The sequence below is a fragment of the Sciurus vulgaris genome (assembly GCF_902686455.1).
Source record: "Sciurus vulgaris genome assembly, chromosome: 10".
Taxonomy (NCBI): Eukaryota; Metazoa; Chordata; class Mammalia; order Rodentia; family Sciuridae; genus Sciurus; species Sciurus vulgaris.
The window spans coordinates 93,467,100-93,489,923 of record NC_136470.1 but is presented as its reverse complement, the minus strand read 5'-3'; the positions used below and the strand labels follow the sequence as shown (position 1 = coordinate 93,489,923).

The window sequence follows — 22,824 nt, the reverse complement described above, 5'->3', positions numbered from 1 at the left end:
TTCTGTTTTCATTAAAAAAGGTCCTCATTTTTGAATAGTCTAACTACTCTGTAGTGTTTTAAGCTACACCCAAGTTTCATATTGACAGTGCCCTTTATTTCCACTGTGGCAGGATAAGGCTTGCCTCTTGCACTCACAGCCAGACCAGTTCTGGAGGGCCATCTGTACTCACTCCTGGCTTTCTTCAGAGCCATATCCCAATGCCAGTTGTTATTTCCTAAGCATGTACCTCTGCCTCAAGTTAAACTTCTTCTCAGAATTCATGTAAGGTTTGTGCTTTTTCCCCCTCAGGAGAAAACACAAAATGCTTATTTATCACTTCTCAAGATTTCACACATTTGGCATTGTGGCAGGCGAAACCCGGGGCCCAGGGTTACGCCACGTGCATCTAAAGATGGCGACTGGCAGAGAGCAAACAGCATTCTGATCATGCCTGGAGAGGGGCAGGATGCGTTTACAATTGGCTGTATGATAATCAGTTCAGCCGACTAGTGCGTGGACAGATATACTTTACATTTATGCTTGAGCGAGTGATCGCTTGACCTTTAACAGGATTGGATGGACATATCTGGTTACAATTGCTTATGCATGAGACTGCTTATATATTGAGGTTGTGCTATCTGAATAAATGGGAAGCTGCTTCATGAACTTCTGAAGAGTACGTGTCTTTTGTCCCGCTGGTCCGGCCGAAAGAGCAAGAAGCCGCGGGCAAGCTGCTTGAAGCAAGCCGGGCTAGGAAGTGGCGGTTTTCGGTAGGCATGATAATAAAAGATTCATCTTAAAGCTTAGTTGAAGATGTTTCAAAGCAGCCAATTGATCAGGGTTATCTGACTTAGCTAATAAAAGTATGGAATGCACAGTTACATTTGAATTTCAGATGAACAATAAATAAATTTATTTTAGTACAAGTATATCCTATACAATATTTAGAGAATGCTTGTAGTAAAAACTTTTCTGTCCTTTATGTGAAATTCAAACTTAGCTGGGCATTCTGGCAACCTGAAAATTGACTTGCTCTTTCTGCTTGAGGATTGAAACTTCCAAACTCGACCGAATTGCCACTGTGTAGCTGTCATGGTCTCTGACAAATAGTTACCCGGGGTTGAATTTCACACCTGTGAAATGCCAAGAAAGTATTCTTGGGAGTTGCAAGTATTGTTTTCTACATTAAAAAGTTACAATTGAAAAACTCATCCAAAAGCTTTATGAAAGTTCCCTTTAATTGAATCTGGTATATCTACATGTGTGTGTTTATTTCCATCTTCCCTTGTTGCCCCCAAAAGGACAAAGGAAATAGATAAACATACCTAGAAAAGAGTGAATAAAATGGAAAGAGAAAAGCAGATTAGGAGACTCTGAAGAAACCAGGAAGGAAGTGAGCATACAAAGTGGACATCACCCGGCTTCAGCAGCTGCCATGCGGGGAGCTGGCCCAGCGTTGGCTCTGGGTTTCTATATAGCCCTTGTGAAGAGGCCTCTGCTTCAGCACATTTCAGTGTCCATAAATAAAACAAATCAGCTGCCCAGGAACCACTCAGCTATTCCTGGTTTTAACCTGAGCAAAATCCTCTTAGAAGATACAGTGTAATCCAGTGGCTAATGTCCTTTGTAAGATCCTTTTAGTATAAATGCAACAGCTATTTTCTAAGGCCTCAATATTTGCCACTGGTAAAACACACAAACAGTTTGGAAAGAGCAATTCTTCAGATGTCAAAAGAATGTTACCTCATTATGAAGGTCTCAGATACTTTAAATAAATCATAATAATAAGGATACTGATGATGAGGATGGCAATAATTGTAGTGAATGCCCACCAGGTATTGAGCTGTTGTTCTGTGCTAGACAATTACATTTCATGTGCATAATAATCCTGCAAGGATGTTATCATTCTTTCTCTTTCTCTCTCTATCCTTTATAGATGGAGACATTAAGGCTCAAAGTGGTATGACCAGAGTCACAAAACCAGTGAATGGCAGGGCTGTGATCTGAGCCCTAGTCTGTCTGGTTATGAAACCCTGCTCTTTAAGGAGAAAAGGTTGAAATTATTTGTGGGATTTAAAGCTAACATTTAGTTCTCTTTTTCCTAAATATAAAAGTAATATGTTTGTTTAGAAAATAGAAAAAAATAGAAAAATAAAGAGAAAACAAAATAAAACAAAACAAAACACCATACTTCCATTACCCAAAAGAAACAAAGGTCATTGATAGTTACTGTAAATAGGAAAAGATAGAGAAGATATAGGCCTGAATGACAAGTTATATGGAAAGAAGAAAGGTGTTTCAAACTATAAACCCACCATGTTTTTTCTTTTTTGTTACTCGACTAAAATGATTGGTTCTCTAGATTGAGAAAACCTGGATTCTTGGTTTTGCCTAGTCAATCACTGGTTCTGGGAACTTCCAAAGTCTGCTTGCCCAAGCCCCTGAGATTTTTTTTTTTTTTTCCTTAAGAGGAAAATGAAAGATTGAACTGTTCATGCTTCACAAAGAGCTGTCTGTCCTCAGGGGTGTTAAAATCAGACAAGGTTCTAACCCAGGTGGACTGGATCAGGATCTCTGGCAGAGGGATCTCTCAAGATATCCAGGTGATTGTAGCTAAAGATTGAGAACCAGTGCTGCATATCATCCCTGCTTAAACAGGCCTCGGGGTCTGAAAGTTCCACATTTACTCTTAAGAGCAGGAAGAGGATTACTCCTGCAAAAACAGGTATTTTCACTTGGAGACCAGCTCTCAGGTCATTAGACCTCAGCCCTGAGCGTGGTCTTGGGTCTCTCCCATCCCGTCCTTCACCTGTAGGCGCCCAGGTTGATGCAGCTGATTCCCAGGTTGTATCGGGACCGGATAAAGCCTGGCTGAATCTCCAGGGCTCGTGTGTAGGCCTCCACGGCTTCCTCACTGCGGTCTCCATTGGCCAAGGTCGCCCCAAGACGGTTCCATAATGAATAGTCCTGAGGACAAAAAGCAGAGTTCTCTAACAGCCAGGAGTCCCCCCTGACAATGTGCTCATGGACAGGTACCACCAGGAGGCGAACTGCTCAAACATCTTTGTGAAGTGACATTCATTCATCAAAGAGAAGTCACCACTTGATGCTGCCATGTCATAGACGTTTCTAGTCTAGATATTTCAATATTAACAGCTACATAGCCTATCATTACTACCATTCACTTTAAATATTGGAGGAAAGGAAATAAAGTGTAGAGGAAATGTACAAAGTAGCCTGTGAAAATTTGTTACAGAGAATATGGTGGTTTCTTGCTGTGCTGTGCACTCTTACCTCTGGCCGAACAGTTAAGGCAGCGTTAAATGCATCTATTGCTCTGTTGAACTCCCCACTCAGATGGAACAGTACCCCCAGGCCTGTCTGTAGGTCGGGGTCGATCACGTCTCCATTTTGGTGGGCAGCTTCCAGATATAATTCCTTCACTCCTTCTAGAACAGAGCTACCAAAAAAAAAAAAAAAAAAAAAAAAAAAGATTCTTAACCCAAATAGTCTGGTCATAAATGACGCTCTTTTGACCATATTTCAAGTCTCACTTTATTACACACTGGAAAATTTCTGTCAAAATATCTTAGCTTACTGAGAGGACTACTAATACTGAATGTTGAACAATACAGCTGATTCCTAAGTAAGGTCTCTACAAGGAAAAATCTATTGAACCTGGGAGTACCAGTGTGGAAACCCCACAGCTAAATTTCCTAGGGCCTCAGTGAGAAAGGATTCAATATCCTTTTCAATATTGCTGATGGAAACAAAATTCCTAGGAGAACCGACTTCCATTTACCCATTCCTAATTCTCAGACTTTATAACACATGGAACATCAATTAGTACTTACTATACTTCAGATGAATTATATGTCCCAAGCATTTGGCTTTAAAATAGGGTACTCAGAGAAATGTCTGTAGGCACCTGTGGTGTAGATCATGTGACCAAAGAATGGTTGCTGTGGTTTGGGTAAGTATTCCCCAAAGACCCATGTATTAAATAAAGGCTCAGTAGCTATTCTGTGGCACTATTGGGAGGTGGTGGTGGTATCTTTGGAAGATGGGGTCTTTGGGGAGGTAGTTGGGTCATTGGAATTGTGTCCTCAAGGAGAATATCAAGACCCTGAACCTTTCCTTTGTCTCTCCTTTTGCTTATTGGTTTGCCATAAGGTGAGCAGTTTCTTCTCCTGTGTGTTCCTACCATGACATGTTTCCTGACCAAGGGCCCTAAAGCAACAGGGTCAATTGACCATGGACTGAAAGTTCTAAAACTATGAGACAAAATAAACCTTTTCTCCTTTTATTTTGATTATCTCAGGTATTTTGTTACAGTGATGGAAACTGATTAACATGATAGCCCCAATGAGAGGACTGATATCTTTTCTATTCAGTGCTCTCTACTAGCAGAATGCTGTCCTAAAAGCCATTGTGGAGGGAGTGATGGTAGAGATCTGAGGCTCATTCATTACCCTTAAGGTGATTGTGTATGTGGGTATTTACTGCCAGTTATAATGAGAAGGATACCTGTCAACTGGGGATTTAGACATCCGCCGAGTGAGGCCTGGAGAGCCCTTCTTGCTCTTCACAAGGTATTTATACTTTGGATTTTGCTTAATCCAATTCTTCAGAGATTCACAGGCATCTTGCTGATGACCAGTGTTCGTGTAACTCACAGCCAAAGCCATCAAAGCTTTCAAATTGTTGGGCTGCAGTTCTAAACACCTGAAAGAAGATAAAAACAAACAAATAATTTTATATTTTTCAGTTTTCCAGCAGTTCTCTATAAAATTTGAAATCTTTATCAATTAAATGTTGTAAAAGCATTATTAAGTTTGTTTAAGTCTCTGGAAAACACTTTGTATCTGCTAATGAAAATCAGGACCAAAGAGTATGTTTTTAAAAAAAATATTTTTAAAATTGTCTGTGGACCTTTATTTTATTTATTTATTTATATGTGGTGCTGAGAATCAAACCCAGTGCCTCACACATGCTAGGTAAGTGCTCTACCACTGAGCCACAACCTCAGTCCTGTAAAGAGTATTTTTAAGAGCATTAAAACTCACCCTGATGATGGCCCATTTTGTTAACTAAAATGAATAGTTTCATAACTAGGAAGTATGGCTACTTCCTGCACATAAATTATTAGTAGTTAATCTAATGAGAAGTAAAGGATATTATTATTGCCTTATCCCCTGCCCCCAAAATGGATTTGAATTATATTTGGATATTCAGAGATGAAAGATCATACAGTGTTTGTGAGAGGAGAGGGAAATTCCCATTTCCAGACTACTAATGTGGGTTTACAGGGGATTCATACTACTAGTTGAACCCCATATTCTATACCTCTGGCCTCTAGCAAGGTGTTTTCAAACTTTGAAGTGCACCTGAATCTAGAACCCCGAACCCTTCTTCTGTACCACATTCTAATACAGCAGGTGGGGTGGGGCCCAAGGAAGTGAAGGTCTGACAAGCTCCCAGGTAATGCATAATGGTAGTCCCTGGAAAAGGCTTTATGAGTAACAAGCTCTAAGTAGCATCGAATGCCTCCCTATGGTGGTCCAGTCTCAGAAATTTATCAGCACTGGGCACAGTTCTCAACTCTGAATGCTCATTAGAATGGGAGGTTTAAAACTACTGATGCTTGATTTCCTAGTCTCAACCAAGGTGTTCCTGGGAGTCATTTTATTTTTTTTTAAAGATCATTCTATTGGCCATGTGTATACAGAATTCAGAACCACTGACCCAGAGTTCCAGAGTCAGGACATGAGGGTTAAAGTTCTGTCTCTTTTAGATGCTGTCTGTGTGACCTTGACCTTCCCTGATCCCCAGTTCTCTCCTGTATAGAAAATGGTTCTTAAGGAAGAACAACACCCCAGGCGTCACGACACCATTGGATGCCATGGAATCCTGAGATCTAGGATCCTGGGATGACAAATCCCTGGATCTAGAATTCTTACATTCTAACATTCCAAAGCTCTAGGATTTACACACATGACCACAGGTTATATACACATCCATGCGTACACACACTCAAATGGAACCTCTGAACTACATGTGCATGTGTATGTATATTCTTTTCCCACTGCACTATATGAAAAGTACTTTCAAGAAAGGGCAGGGAAAGTGTGAGTCTGTTTGGTAGAAACTACTTTTTCAGGGCTTCCTAGGGACTCTAATCAAGTTAATGGATGATGCTACATCCTCTGTTTCCATCCCCACCCATGGTCATTATCTGAATATGCTTATCCTGAAGAAAACTTTCAGATGCTACAAAAGTCTAGAAAATTAAAAGGAACCATTTATTTCATGAATCTATCAATTGGCAGATAGCAAAATATTGTGGTTTAGGAACACTATTGTATCATGAGTTCTTGTTTTCTAGAGTGAAGTGTGAGTGATATGTGGCATCCCAGTACCCATCCTGGCCTGGTTTTTCACACGGCACTTCAAGAGGGGTCAAAAGACAAATCTGGAACTGAGGAAGTGAACTGCCAGGCGGTCACCAGCCCATGGACATGCACGTAGCTTCATGTACCTCTGGAGGGCGACAATGGCTGCTTGTTCATTTTCATTCTCTGCCTGTGTTATCCCCAGGAACTGCCAGGCCTACGAAAGACAACTGACGTTATTACGTTGCAGAAGGAACAGAAGGAAGCAGGGTTGACTCCCCGTGTTTTCGTTGGTTTACTGGTGGCAGCTCCTCTGCAGAGCTACCTGACTCAGATGTGAGAGCCACATAAAAGGGAAAAATATCACATGCATTTCTTTTGTTCAAAATCTGGTCACAGATCCTCCGTCATTATTTCTAAACTAGTTTAGTATTTTTTTTTTTTTTTTAATACAGCACATTTTCCACAAATTTATTAGCACTAGAAATTTCTGAAAGTATAAGCATTTCCATTTGGCTTTCTTGTCATTTCTTCTTTTTTTATTTATTTATTTATTTATTTTTTTTTATTGTAAACAAATGGGATACATGTTGTTTCTCTGTTTGTACATGGTGTAAAGGCATACCATTTGTGTAATCATAAATTTACATAGAGCAATGTTGTTTGATTCATTCTGTTATTTTTTTCCCTTCCCCCCACCCCTCCCACCCCTCTTTACCCTCTATACAGTGGTTCCTTCCTCCATACTTGCCCCCCTCCCTAACCCTAACTCTAACCCTTCCCTCCCCCCCATTATGTGTCAACCTCCACTTATTAGCGATATCATTCGTCCTTTGGCTTTTTGAGATTGGCTTATCTCACTTAGCATGATATTCTCCAATTTCATCCATTTGCCTGCAAATGTCATAATTTTATCATTCTTTATGGCTGAGTAATATTCCATAGTATATATATACCACAGTTCTAGTTTAGTATTTATCCTTTCCTATAACCCAGTGTTACAGAAGTCTCTGAATTTCTGAGATCCCATGATATTAAGTATCTTAAAACCAAAAAAAATCAATATGTTAAATTACATAATTTTAAGGAAAGGGGTTTGAAAATAACCCAGAAATGTAAATGGTCTAAAGTTTACAACAAGAAATCTCAAGATGTACAACATGAATATACCACATAAACTAAAAAAAATACTCATTATTTCCCCCAACAATATTGGTGATTTTTAGAGCAGCCTCCAGTTTGATCTCACCTACCATGAATCTTAGAATACTTGCTATGAAAAGACTGATCAAGCAGACTTCTTCCTAGCTTTGGTCATGGTACCATCTTCACTGCCCACAGTGCCAGTACCTTAGCCTTGGAATCTCCATAGATAAGAAACCCTGAATCCTTGCTGGGATTCATTAGGTACAAAGGTACTTAATTTTCTTGTTTATAAATCTGGGATAATAGTGTATACTTATTTCTCTGTCTCTCTTTTTTAACCTCCCAGGGTTGCTGTGTTGAATGATACAGTATACACAAAAATATCTTGTAAAATATACAGCATTTACAAATTTAAGACAACTTCATTAGTTCATGCCACTTTTTTAAAAAAATGACAATATTTTGTCAGAATTTCAGTTGTCAGTTTAATCTTACTCCACTGTGAGCCTTTTGAGGAATAAGCTGTTAGGGGTTTTAATTAGTGAGCAGTTTACTTATTCTTCGTATAGAAACCAAGAATTATGCACAATAAGAGAAGGGTAAACATGGATATGCCAGGCACTGAGCTGAACACTTTATTTGCAGGACCTAACATTCCTTAGAACATACAATGAGATGGTTACTATTATGAAGTCCATTTTACAGATGAAGGAACTGAACCACAGAAAGTTTTACTGACTTGTCCCAAGTCATGACTCACAAGTAGAATAGGATTTGAACCCACATAGTTAGGATAGCTAAGTATAGAAATTTCATCACTATCGTAGGTTGTCTTTTCAATACCACATACACCTATCCCTAAAATCTCTGCCAATTGCTTTTCGAATATCCGTTATAAATGATTCCTAAAAATCACTCACAATCTAAAAATGAAGCCACTATCATTTTACAAGCCTTTATGGATTTGAAAACTTAGTGGACTGAGATGGGACTGCAGAAGCTTTTTGGTGGCCTCCGAGTGTCTGTCTCTAATCACCTTTCTCATCCCAGAGGAAGGGATTTTCTTACATGTAGTCAGATTGAATGCCTCTTCTGGGTCATTCTCTATGTTTCCATGGGCTTCAGATGCAGTTTGCAGTTTAAACTCTCGCTCTTCTCTCCTTCCCTCCCTCTACCACTCTCTCCTCCCCTCTTCTGCCCCACTTGATGTTTTAAGCCCCTCTGTCTTCCGTGCACCATTCCCTCTATAAAACAACTTGGCTTCCATGGTCCTTAATTCTTTCTCCTTTAAAACTCAACTCTGGATTCACCTGTAGGGGAAAGCTGGGTGAGAACCCTGCTCTCTGCTCTCCTAGTATCCTGTGCACACCAGACATTATATTCATGACACTCACTGCATTGTCTCCTGACATAGACCACAAAGGTGTTTTTCAACTGCTATGCATTCCCAGCTGTTCAATAATTCAAGCCAGAACTTACTGCAATTTTGAGGGTATAGTATTTGCTCAATAAATGTTAAGTGAGTAAATCAAAGGTGATATACCATGTGACTTGAGACAAAACTACACATTGCACCCTGAAAACTACTGGTGGGTTTCATGTTGGCGATTTTGATTTTTTTTCATTTTTCATCCCCAGCCATTATTTTGTAGATACTGCAGGTTAGAAACAGGTACCTATTTATCTCTTTAAAACAAATGTCACACTAAGCCAGGTTAACTCCTTCAGGAACTTTGACATGGTGAAAATACCACCCAGCAGAGCCCTGCACCATCCTGTCTGTCCTCAGCACACGAAGCCACTTTCTGAGTCGGACAAAATGAAGGGGAAGGAGTGACACCTCTGCATCTCCAGGGTCCTGAAGAATCGCCGCCTCCATGAACAGAATGGTGACTGGGAGGTCCCCTTCCTTCAGCCTTTTTAAGCCTTCTTCAAATGCTCCTGGCCAGTCCTTGAAGGGGTTTTCCGTGTGAAAGTAATATCCCTACGACACAGAAAGGGGCCATTACACCATCCCTCCACCATCTCTGCATTCTTACACTCAGCAAGACCTCTTGAAATTTTAATTGACTTATTTTGTTCAATGTATTCAATTTAACTTAATACCAGACACTCAGGTCTCTGTCTCTAATCACCTTTCCCTATTATGAATGTAGTACATGTTCATTGAATGAATTTTAGATAATATCAAATAACATAAAAAAAAAGTTACTCATGATGCCACAACCTAAAGATGATATGGAGTTTGTGTCCTTTCGGATATTTCTTTTGGTCTTTTTGTTTTAGCTATTTCCCCTGAAGATTTAAAAAATACTGACTTTTCAGACGTGGTTTTGCTGAGTGCTGCCACCCCAACCCCTGAAATATTCATAATACATACTGTCCATCTGTTTGGGTGCTGTGGCCCTTCGGAAAGCTAAGAAACATGGTAATATCTAAGATCTTTTTGCCCGCCACCCCCAGAACAAATTTTTGCTCACTGGGGCCTCTTTTGCCCCTATTGAAAATGCATGTCTTAAAGACAGAGGGTTTATTCATTGCAAAAATTTAAACAATACAAACAATAATCATCTAGTATTTTCCTGAGTGTATAAATTAAAGAAATAGGCTCATACTACATATGATCTGTGGCTCAGTCCTCACAGTTGTATACCGTGAGTTTTTCCCCCTATGCTACTGAAATTATTTTTATGGGTATATTACATTTATTTATCCAGTCTTCTACTGATGAACTTTCAGACTATTTAAAAATTTTTATTATCATAAATAAAGCTAAAATGACAGTTTCCTGCCCCAAATCAGGCTACATTTGCTTATACCTTAGGATAGACTCTTAGAGGGATCAATTAGGTTAAAGGATTTGAATTGTTTTTAGGCCTTTGATATGTGCAGCTAAAATTTTTTTTGAAGTTTTCCAACTTAAACTCTTACCTGAAGTATCTGAGAGTATTATTTGTTGTAACCTCACTATCATAGATCATCATAAAACCCTTCTCATCTAATAGATGCAAATAAGCTAGTCCCTTGGTGATGTTACTAAGGCTTAAAATAGATCAAGTGGAGACCTTCATTTTCCTTAAGTGCTTAGAAAGACAAAACCCCTCATCAAAACCACAGTTATAACCAGCTTATATGGTGGTAGTGTGGAAACAGGGGTCCAGAGGTGAGGGGTATAAGGGTCCCAGGCAGGTCTCAGGCACGTGGCTTGTAGCCCAGTGTCTGATGATCTGCGTCAACCTTCTCTCTTCTTAGCTTTGCTTTCTTTGGAAAAGACTGTTTTTTTAATAAGATGTTTGTTCTAATTTTATATGATTGCCTAGCCTCCTGAGAAAGAGTACTGGTAGGAGAGAAACATTTTAATCACTACGTAAATTGCAGATCTCCTCAAATCAGAGACTCCTGTCCCCAGTACCTATGGCACAGCAGATACTCAATAAATATTTGTTACATGGAGCAAAATATCATGGAATTTATTCAGAACTGAATGTTATTGAGACCCATTCCATCAAACAGACAGAAACACACACATAATTATTTTTGGTGTAAGAAAATTCCACATCTCTTTGTACCTTTCAATCAGTCCCCTCCCTGCCTTGCTGCCCCCAAAGTGTTTTTAAAGGATCAATCCTAGAGCCACCAGGACTTCGTGATTGTTCCTTGTGCATGCATAGTTGCTGGGGCTCTATCAGGGAGTGTCTCTGAGGATTCCCCTTGGGACGACCTCGTGGTGTGAAGAGCATCTTTTCCACCATGATTCTTTGCTAGTGGTGTAATGACCACCTGTGGAACGCAGCCTAGGCCCTCCTTATTCCCTTACCACTGCATGGCCCTCAGCAGGACTAAAGTGACTGATGATGAATTGTGAGGTGAGCCCAGTTCTTGCCAACCCACTCTAAATGTTAGTTCTGTAACTGCCCCATGTAGTCAGGAACCAGGTTCTGGGGGGCTGCCAAATGGTCTGAACACTGAGGAAAATAGAGTTTTTGATTCCAGCCCACTGCCTTTACACATTGTATGATTATCTTGTTTCTATCTATCAGTGATTTCTTCTAGGTCCGATTTATATTAAATTGTCTCTGATTTTTAGATTTCTGACAAAATATTTATGAACTAATCTATAAAACAGGATGTGAAGAGGAATAAGAAATTCCTTAGCACACGAAAGAATGGAATGGATTTACCTTTTCGCTAGCTGAGATCGTGACTTGGTTCTGGGCTTCTTGGTTCTCAGATATCCAGTTCCTCCGGGCCATTTCTTCCCATTCTGCTTGCATCTTATCCCAAAACTCTGTATCTGACTAGGAGACAGGAAAAACCAAAGGAGATGGATTTTAAAACTTGCTACCTTATCTGGTTTATTCTGAGAGAGACAGTTTTCCTTATTGACCAAGACGAGTTCTGTGGAGGCAGAAGGTGTTTAAGTTGGCCACATCCAACAACAGGTTGAAGATCTTCTGCAGGGGAAAGTGTTGAAGTGGACCAGTGGTGATTTTCTCCAGCAGGGAAGTAACTACCATTTGAAAGACCAGAAAATTCACGTCAGATGTGCTGCAACTTGCCATAGAATTACATCCTGAGAAACTGATTATAAGTTGAAGACACTGTAATAAGAAAATGAATTAATACACCTAACCTACTGGACATTACAGCTCAACAGCAACATATACCGAAGACAATCAGTTGCTTACCCTTGGGATTGCATGGTGCACTGGGGGATGTAGCTCATTGCTTCTTTCCAGTACTGTGAGCATGTCCTATTGCATACTACTTGCACAGGAAAAGGCCAAAATTCAAAATTCAAGGTATGATTGCTATTGGTTGTGTATCACTTTTGCGCCATTTTAAAGTTAAAAAAAAAAAAAAAAGTCTTAAGCTGAGCCAATATAGATTGGGGAGCTCTCCCTTAAAAAAGCTTCAAGTGTAACACCAGATCCACATGGATCTCTTATAGGGTCCTTCTCCCAAAGTTGCTCCTAGAATGTGAGGAATTAGAATAACTGCTTTGGGACTGGCTGGGCAGTGACTTTGGAAAGCCGCTGGCTGTGGACAGGGAAGTTCATCTCACTCTGTGCTAAGCACAGTGGTAGGAGAAAACTGAGTCTGCCGATTATGATCCCAGAGCTAGGATTTACAAGATCTGAGCTCCATCTAGCTTCTAAGCCCAGACTTATCAGTTTATGAGAAACCTGACCTCCTGATGCTGAAGAATGAAGGACACTGGATTTGGGTGTGAAAATGACTGAATCTTCTTTAAGGTCTTTTCTGTGGCAGGATGATTTTTTTTTTTTTTTAAGTATTACTTTGTGTGTATTTGTGTATGTGTGTGTGTTTTCCTTTTAGCTTTCCCGTACATCTCTTATAAGGGAAACTAGGCCTTGGTTCTCCTTGACATCTAAGAAGGTATGTATTTCTACATGAAAGCAGAATTTTTCTTTAAGAGTTGCTCATGGTTGGTTTCTATTTTAGGAAGCTTGAAGAGAGTACTTTAGATGGCCTAGAGGGAGAAGGAGTGAGTGTGTTATAGAGTCTAAGAGAGAGGGAGAGAGGGTTTGGGAAAAAGATGGAGGGCACTGGATGCTGAGTAGGGAGAGACCCTTGCTCAGCTTTTGAGCATTTCTTAGGAAACTGGCCTGACCTCAAGAAGGTATCTGAGTGTGTGACTTTCCAGGGCTGACTTGAACTCTGACCCCTGCCCTACAGGGCAATAGAAACTGATTTTGAGGAACCACTTTGTGCTTGATGACTGTTAGCAGTTACCACAACAAGAGGGCAGACACTCTGCCCTAATGTTTTGGCACTACATAAACCTTTCAGATTTTGTGCTTCAGATTAAGTTAACTGGCAGTTTGGTAAGAAAGATGCTTGGAAACCACTTTACTTTTATTGAACAAAACGAAACCAAAAATTGGTATTCCTTGAATACTGAGTCTGGAACAGAGATTCATACTTCCTGTGCAAGTCTCAGGTTCTGTGACTTGTCCACACACCTCAACCTGACTAGATTAATCTTTTTCTGTTAGCCATCCTGTTCTTCTTGGGTGTTGTCTGTCCTCCCAAAGAACTCTTCAAAGTTGCTCTGAATGATAGTCATAACCTTACTTATTTTGGCTAACAAAATATTGCTGAGGGAATAAGGGCCAATCCAATGTGATCAATCCCAAGCTAAGTAAGTAGTGAGTCTTGATCTCCCCTTTCATTTGGTCCAGAATATTCATTTCTACCCAGTAATGGGTTCTGTACTATTGGCAGAGGACTCTTCTCTAGGAGGGCTTATAGCAGTGCAACTTGACAATCTGAGATGCTGGAAGCACATGGAATGCCTACTAGTTATTTAGGCTAAGTAATAAAATGTAAAACTTTTTTTGAGAGATCTTTCTAGTAGAATACCAAATTTGTGTGACCAGAATGATCTCAAATATACAAAAGTTACGGGTAGTTATGTGCATATATGGATTCCATTATTGTATATAATTATAATACATGAATAACAAAAGTTATGAGTAGATAAAAGGAAGAAATATGTTACCATGTCCATAAATATGCTACCATGTCTTTGGAAGGCAGCTATGCTGACCACTGTACCACCAAAGCGCTGGCAAACTACCATGTATTTGGATGAAGGAATGGTGGGTGATGTTTTGTTTGCTCTTTTATGCTTTTTTTAAATTGTCTTTATTCTGAGTCTTTATTGGTATTTCATCATTTTTTAAAATTTTAATTTATTTTTATTGTAAACAAATGGGATACATGTTGTTTCTGTTTGTACATGGAGTAACAGTATACCATTTGCATAATCATACATTTACATAGGGTAATGATGTTTGATTCATTCTGTTATTTTTTTCCTTCCCCCCCACCCCTCCCACCCCTCTTTTCCCTCCTTCCTCGATTCTTGCCCCCCTCCCACCCCTCATTATGTGTCATCATTTGCTTATCAGCAAGATCATTTGTCCTTTGGTTTTTTGAGATTGGCTTATCTCACTTAGCGTGATGTTCTCCAATTTCATCCATTTGCCTGCAAATGCCATAATTTTATTATTCTTTATAGCTGAGTAATATTCCACTGTATATATATACCACAGTTTCTTTTTCCACTCATCAATTGAAGGGCATCTAGGTTGGTTCCACAATCTGGTTATTGTGAACTGAGTAGCTATGAACATTGATGTGGCTATATCTCTGTAGTATGCTGAGTTTAAGTCCTTTGGGTATAGGCTGAGGAGTGGGATAGCTGGGTCAAATGGTGGGTCCATTCCAAGTTTTCTAAGGAATCTCCACACTGCTTTCCAGAGTGGCTGCACTAATTTGCAGCCCCACCTCTTTTATGCTTTTTGTATTTTCTAAATTTTCTACGATGTGTAGGCTTTGCTTTTATAATTAAGCAATAAGTTGAACAACTACAACAATTAACTTATTTTTTTTTAAATTCAGGAAAACAATATTATGAGATATTGAGGAATTTGGAGAAAATTTCAGGGGATGCATTTTTAACTTTTCAAATATGCAGGTTCAATTTGTCTTCATTAGAAATGAAGAAAAATATCAAGTGAATTTTATGATGTTTACTGACTTTCCTAAATCCCCATTAGAGATGCAAGAAACCAAGGGCTCCATATTCTTTGTAAGGCAGATATCTTTCCCCAGTGAGAGTCCTTTGAATTCAAATTATATTACAGATCTTGTGAGTGAAAGAATAGGGGAAATTCACGATGTGTACACCGTAGTTACAGAAGGCTACATCACCCCTTTCCTGCAGTTTCAAATTAGAGCTGTATATGACTGCTGTGGAAAATAGCATCTCAGCTGAGTGGGGCTGCTGGGCTCTCATTTAATGAGATATACCAAGACTGACTGTTTTCACTTAAAATAAGTTACTGCTGACTAATTAGAGTGCACAGCACGGTTTTCATTTAATTATAGAAGACTACTTTTAGCATAATCAATTTTCATCTAGTCTCAGAATCCAGACTTCATTCACGTAGCTGCAATTAACAAAGCTTCCCCTTTAATGAATTTTAGAGAAACCTGAAACATAGTTGAATTTTAAACATTTTAGACATGACCAGGGGGATTTTATTTATTGATGATTTTCTTAGCTGTTCTGGGATTTAGGTAGATTGATTTTTATATCTGACATGTAGCAAGTTATCTGTGTACATCAGAAATGAGCTGTTGTTTGCAATCTATTTCTGTTTTTAAGAACAGCTTCCTGATGAAAGTACTTGGGATATGCAGTATGGTGACTAAGAGGAGCAGCTTTTTTCTCAGATGAACCTTGGTTCAAATTCTTTCTCCATTGTTGACCTTCTACAAGTCTCTTAAGAAAACTGGCTCTTGTTTTCCTCATCTTTAAAATGAAGATATAATAGAAACTTGGATTAATTATTATCATGACTGAATGAGAAAATATATCTGTGGCATAAATCACATGGTAGATATTCAACAAAAGTAGGTGTTCTTATTAGTATTTCATCCTATTGCGAAAAAATATAAAGGAAACAACACTCAAAGCCTGTCTATACATGCTGTGTAAATTCTGTTTTTAAATGTTTTATAAATGCATATTCTTCTTCTAGACACTTCCCCTCTTTTCATTTAAATTTCTCTGTTCTGTGCAGTGATTCAAAAGTAGGAGCAAGGTTAATAAAATTATGGTAAAGCTCTTTAACGGACTGTTAGATAGCCATTAAATTTGTGTTTGAAGAATTTATTAAAACATTGAATAGTCCTTGAGTTGTCATGTTCCTTGAGAAACAGTATGATTGCAGTGGGAGTAAAACCACAGTACTATGCCAGGGAGAAAGATTGCAGAGAAGCACGAAGCAGTGCTGTTTTAATGGGATGGGGTGATGAATAGTTCATCCCAACACCTTTCCTTATACTTTTCAGAATTTTCCCAAATTTTCTATTGCTAGAAAACATTATTTTGGTAAGATTTGGTTAACAAAAAAGAAAAGAAAAATGTGTTTAATTTTCTTCAAATTCAACTCTTCTATGATGTGTTCTTCAGTGACCCCAAGATAGAGTGGTTTCTAGCCCCTGAGTTCCTTCAGCACTGACCTTCTGTGGAAGAAGAGAGAGGTGTGTTCTAGAAGCTCTCTTATCTCTGTGACAGATCCCTTAAACCCATCTGCACCTTATTTTAGCCTCATTTGAAAGCTGGAATACAAAGTTTATTAGATAGCAGCTCGAACTTCTTTGTCTACACAGATTGACTTAAATCAGAATAAGGGGGAGGGGAGTCTTTTTGAAGGGGCTTTCTATGTTGTTTACTGATCTCTAAAGATTACATTTTAAAGCATTTCCTAAAGCATTTACAATCAATGCTTTGATTGTAAAGCTGGAAAATAAAAATTTCTTTATGAACCAGGGCAAAATTAAATATGAATTAAATCAGTGAGGTTGGAGTTGTAGCTCAGTGGTAGTGCACATGACCAGCATGTGCAAGACCCTGGGCTCAATCACCAGCACCACACATACAGCATTGGGACATTTTTAGGATGGCAGTATATTAGCAGTTCTAATTCACCCATTTATTTTAGTCACCCTTGAGTTAAAAAAGAGATACTTCTGATTTTGTGGTCAAACCTACTTGGAGCTTTGTGGTAAAGAACTGATCAATGTGAGATCATGTGTCGTTTCCTTCTGTGAGAAGTCTGGCTTTCTTTGTGCCTCTTTAACATTCATTCATTAACTGTCACTGAATCAAAAACTTAAAAACAAAAACAAACAAACAAACAAAAAAACCCAACCCAAACAAAACCAACCAGCTCTACCTATGCAGAAGAAAATGAATTATCTCCTTTACGTGGCAGGGAATAAAAACCACTGTACAAGTTCAGATAAAGTATTTATATCACAGCAAACAGTTTTTGCCCAAAAGAAACTGTATGCAGATCAGACTGGAGCCTCATTGCCCTGGGATCCGGTGGTTGGGGAGGATTCCGTGTGACTGCCCAACTGCGGCTGCACTGACAGAGGTGAGCACTCTCACGGAGGATGGCATAGACTTTTGATTGGTCAGAATCACTTTGAGCTTTGGGTGTGTGGTGACAGCCTCAGGTAGTAAGGGTCACTGACAAACTGGAGTCTATTGGGGCAAGAGATGCCACAGGCAGGAATAGTCCTGCTTATGAAGAATGTGTAGAGGAGCGATTAGAAGCAAGGCTCGGGGTGGGGTGAGGGCTGGGCAGGCTGGCTCAGCCTTGTTTTGTAGGCAGCAGAACAAGGATGAATGCAAGGCAGTTCCAGCGGGACAGATTTTTATCAAATGCAGTATAAAACTGCCTGGAAGTAGGTAGAACTCCTTCCTTCTGAGAAGGAGTGGTTTCCCAACATTACAAGTCTTCAAACAGATACAGAATAACCAATGAGAGGGGTTATAGAGAAGCATCACAGATCAGATGGAGGCTTAACCCCGTCAATTCTAAAGGCTCAGAATTCCTCTGGTTGCACTGTTATTAATAAATTTATTTATTAAGTCAAACAGGAAGACTCAAAATTAGTAGACTGTCTATGAGGTAAGAAATGGATATGTCATATATCCCCTTTCTCAAACTTAACCTCACATGGAGGAAAACACACGGCTTTGGGTTCAGGTAGAACAGTCTGGATTTCCCTAAGTCCCTTGTCATATGACCTTAAGCAACTTAATCCACATCTTCAACTGAGTCTCTGCATCTGTAAAATGTGTAAAAATTCTTCTAGAGTAGTTGTATGGATTAAATGAAATAATGTATGTGAAGTGCATAGAATATGTCACATCTATGCACTAAGGAGTCAGTGTTGTTTTATTACTTGTAAATGGAAAAGAGTATTTCCCAGGATAGTTTACACACTATGTAAACAGTATGGTTCAAAAGTGTTGAAAACAAAAATATTGGTGCTAGCACTCAACATAAATTTTGCAGCTGCCTCCTGATAGACAAGCTTCTTTATTTAATGGAGTCAGCCATTGCTGCAGTAGCCAACAGGTACCTGGGCAAATAGCCTGAGGCTCTTACCAAGCACTGCACTAGCAGAACAGGTGCAGAAACATGAGGAAGAAAAATTAGAAATGATGGAAGGGGAGGAAAGAACACAGGAGGCTGGAAATAATGCAACACAAGGCTTGAGCAGGATATCAGAAAGAAACAAGAGCTGTTTCTATCAGAATCTAAGGTAGTTTCCTTTTCTGTGCTTTCTCTTCTCACCTGGCAAGGGAGCAAAGTGCAAGGGAGTCTAAAAGAATAAAGAGCAAAACCTGTTGCCCTAATGGGAATGCATCCCTTTGGAAAGGCTTTTCAAAGAATACTCCTTAGCCAAGGCATGCCTTGGCAGAATGGAATTTCACAGGATTGTACCAGTGGTATCTTCATTCACGAAGATTTGCCTTGATTGCTCTAGAACACACTGGGGTTTCCTACTGATTTGGGAGTAAGGTTTTGTGGGGTCAGTTTCTCAGGAGCTGTTTATTTCTTGCAGGCCTCCTGGCTGCTCTTTGGGCAAGTAAGGGAAGGTGTCTAGGGCTATATTCCCACAGGCATGAGGAGATGGTGAGAGGGTCCTTGGATTTGAGCCTAGTCTCATGTCCCCTGTGATGACAAGTCTTATGAAAAGAAAACTGGTGTGTGGACAGTGAACTACCAGTCATGTGCCTCAGCTGCAGAAGAAATTCCTTATCCCTTAGCCACTTGGACAAGCAGGGAAAAGACCGGGAAAACTCCCTGTTGGTTAAAACAATAAATTCTTAGACATATGTACTAAACCAAAACTACATGCATATCATTGTGCTTTGCATTATGTGAATATTAGAGTAAAATACCTAGATACAAACATTACTCTCAGGAAGTCAAATGTCCCATGGTAAAATAAAAATGGTGATAACTGTAATTCAGGAGAGGGTGACCAAATGTGATACAGAAAGAGATGGAATTGCTTGTCTGCCATCACCTTACTATTGATCAATGACAGAGCCACAATTCAAAACAATTCACTCTTTCCTTTTGTGGCAGATCAGATTTTCCCAAAATGATCATAGCAGTATTTCTGGTCCCTCATTACTCTGGTTTGAATGTGTTCCCCAAAGTTCATGTGTTGGAAACTTAATCCCCAATCCAAAGGTTTTGGAAGGTGGGACCCAATAAGAAGTGATTAGGTCATGATGCATGCATGGATTGATGGAAAGATCATGGGAGTGGATTGGCTATTGTGAGAGTGGTTTTGTTATTAGGCCTTGTCTCATGTGTGCTCTCTTGTCATTGATGGTTTCTGTCATGTTATGACACAACAAAAAGGCCCTCACCAGATGTGGCCCCTTCATCCTGGGCTTCCCAGCTTCCAGAACTGTAAGAAATAATTGTTTTTAAAAATAAAGCTACCCAGTCTGTAGTATTTTGTGATAGCAGCACAAAATGGATTGACACCTATCCTCTTCAGTACCTTGCTGCACTCCCTTAAGAGGTGTGGTCAAATGCCTGTGTTGATAAGTAGAATGCAATGGAAGCAAACTAGTGTGACTTCCAAGGTCAACTCCTAAAGGTGATACAGCATTCTATGTCTTTTCCTCTTTCTCTTGAGACTCTATCCCTGGAATCTAGCTACCATGTTGCCAGGAAGTTCAAGCCTCAAAGGAAGGCCACATGTCTGTGTTCCAAGTATGACCTCAGTTATAGTCTCAGGTGACTGCCAGCACAAGTGTTCTGACATGTGAGCAAGCTGCCTTCAGATGATTCCAGCCTCTCTCCATTGCCCCCAGCCTCAAGTCACCTTGATATCTAGGGGAACAAAGCTGAGCCATCTTCTCTGAGCTCCACCTGAATTCCAGAGTTCTGAGTAAAACAAAAATTGTTATCTTCTGCAAAGAGTGTTGGAGTGATTTCTTTTACAGTCATGGTAACTGGAAACAACTACTACTGTTCGAGGATGGAGGATGAAGACTAGGCTTAGAGAAGGGACCATATGACTGGGGCTTCCTTGTGGGGTGGCAGGCTGATGAAGTGTGGTGGTGTTCCCCAACAGAGTATTCTAGGAGCAAAGAGTGTCTTTAGGTTAAAGAGATTCTTGAGGTTAAATCTGAGGCTGCAGATTGGTGACTTGAAGACCAGATCTGACAACGGCCCTTGACCAAGGATCCTCTGACCTCTCTTTTCAGCAAGTCTCAACCTTGGACTTCCATGTCTGTCTTTTTGCAGAGTCTAGTTGTACGAAGGATCCTGCTAAGACAGTTTCATGAGAATCCTCCATCTTCAGTATCTCTTCACCTCTATATCTGATGGAATTCTTTATCTTCCCCACTCCCAGGTGGTCCACTGCCCTAGCCTGCCTTTGGCAAGAATCCTGTTAGGTTTAACCAAAACCCTTTCCTACCCCTGATGTTCCCACTTAATAATTGTCCATCCACGGACCCCCCCACTCTGCTCCATGGTTATAGATCCTCTTGTCCATGCTTGTCAGTATCCAGAACTGAGCCCAGTTCTATACTAAGATCTGTTTTACTCTATTGCAATAGTTTCTGAATAAAATCCATTTTTACTGCTTTAATGACTGTTTAGCTCTAGTCCTCTTTAGTAGATGTAGCCAAGAGATATGTTTTCCCCACCTCCTCCTGGTTGCAAAATGTCACATAAAAACCTGCACTTTAGTCATTTCAATAAGATAATTAACACTAGGCTCACATTTCAAAAGCGGAGAGCTTCAGGAGGTACATGTGGTCCCACTATATCCCAGTCATCACCAGGTCCTTATCTAATATCTGGCTGGCTCAGTGTGTAATTGAGTTTGCAACTTCAGGATAGAAATAAATAGGTCTCTTACTGTGTGAATCGCCAAGATCTTTATATACCAATGTATCTTTTAAAATCTCTGAGAAGGGAATATAAGCAATAGTCCTGAATGTATTTTATCTTGAAGTGTGTGTGTGTGTGTGTGTGTGTGTGTGTGTGTTTAAGGTTTTCTAAAACACAGGCTTGGAAAATGCTGAAATAGAGACCCAGGGTGTGAAGATCTAAAGTTGCACAAAAACAGAGATCTTTGGTGGGATAATTTTTGTGTATCCTGAGACCAGCTCTCAGGGGTAGGAGTTTATCACACATGGTTTGTTTTTATGTGATTGTTCCCAGTGAAACTCATCTCCAATTAACCAGCAGGTTTTCTCATCCTCACATCTGCTGTGTGAATCAGAATTCTTCAAGATTTCATTGTTGTTATTGTTCCAGAAAGGGAAATGAAACCAGGAATGTGGAAGGAAAAATTAAAATAAATCTTGGCGTGTTTTGAGAAGAAAACTCATTTGATATATTTATCTTTTTAATGCTAACCAGTTATTTAAAATGGTCTTTGAAACAACATGTAATTAAGTATATAGAATGGACAAAGATGGGAAGAAACACAGGAAGATAAAAACAGGTAACTTATTAGTGTAGTGGGGTAGCTGAGTAGTTCTGATCTTTCCTCTTCAACATTTTGACATTTTTTTTTTTTTTAATAAATAAGAGAAACTCTCTTAAAGAAATTATTTCCTGGTAACCAACACGATTTGAATTCTATGGTTGATTAGGGCCTGCAAAATTAATAGCATCCAAACATTATCTCATACTGGGAATACTCATTAAGAGCAGGATTTGGGGAGTGAGACCAGGTTTGCAACCCAGCTTTGGCATTTCATATTGGTGTGACCTTGAACTAGTTGCTGAATGTCTCTATGTCCTAGTCGCCCACTTTACACGTGAGAGGGCTGTCCTGAGCTTGGAGTGAATGAAGGAGGTAAAGCCTTTGGCTCAGAACACAGAATGCCCACCCAAGGGCAGCACTCAAAGCTACTGCTAAAGTGTCCTTAGAATGTCTGGGCATAACTGGTTCCTTTCTCCTTCCTTTTCCTTTGAAAAGGTCATGAGAGGGATTACTGTAAAAGGAGATTCTTTTGCAATATTTTCCTCTATACTTAAGTAAACTTGCTGAATCTAATACCTGTGCAGATACTAACTTACATTTTGTGGAAATATTTCACTCCAATCCTTTTGAGATATTGAAAACAACAACAACAACAACAACAACAACAACTTTTTCTGTCATTTTGGCAGGAAAAGTCCAATAAAAAGAAATCCATCATATTGCACTGATCATTTTGTGCTAATATTCTAATTCTTACGTTTTTCTTTATGACTACCTGATTGTCATGATGGTTGACCAGATGTGAAGACAGAATCTAAATCTAGTTTGTTAAGAGGCTGTTGGGTAAGAAGATGGTTCATACTGTTTTCTCTGATGCTGAAATTAAGTGGGCAGACTCAGCAGCAAGGTGAGGATTCTGAAAATCTGTCTGCAG

At 39.5% G+C, this 22,824-nt stretch overlaps 1 protein-coding gene across 16 annotated transcripts in view; it reads right to left on the bottom strand.

Moving 5' to 3' along the window:
- The window catches only part of PEX5L (peroxisomal biogenesis factor 5 like), a 220,983-nt gene that overhangs the window by 5,412 nt on the left and 192,747 nt on the right, over nucleotides 1-22,824 (bottom strand). For all 16 annotated transcript variants that reach the window (XM_079156366.1, XM_079156355.1, XM_079156353.1 and 13 more), the window contains 6 exons: nucleotides 11,702-11,818; nucleotides 9,361-9,504; nucleotides 6,521-6,591; nucleotides 4,510-4,707; nucleotides 3,277-3,442; nucleotides 2,792-2,949 (listed from right to left, as the gene is read on the bottom strand). In XM_079156366.1, the coding sequence (XP_079012492.1) occupies nucleotides 2,792-2,949; nucleotides 3,277-3,442; nucleotides 4,510-4,707; nucleotides 6,521-6,591; nucleotides 9,361-9,504; nucleotides 11,702-11,818 (854 nt within the window). The remainder of the gene's footprint in view (nucleotides 1-2,791; nucleotides 2,950-3,276; nucleotides 3,443-4,509; nucleotides 4,708-6,520; nucleotides 6,592-9,360; nucleotides 9,505-11,701; nucleotides 11,819-22,824) is intronic.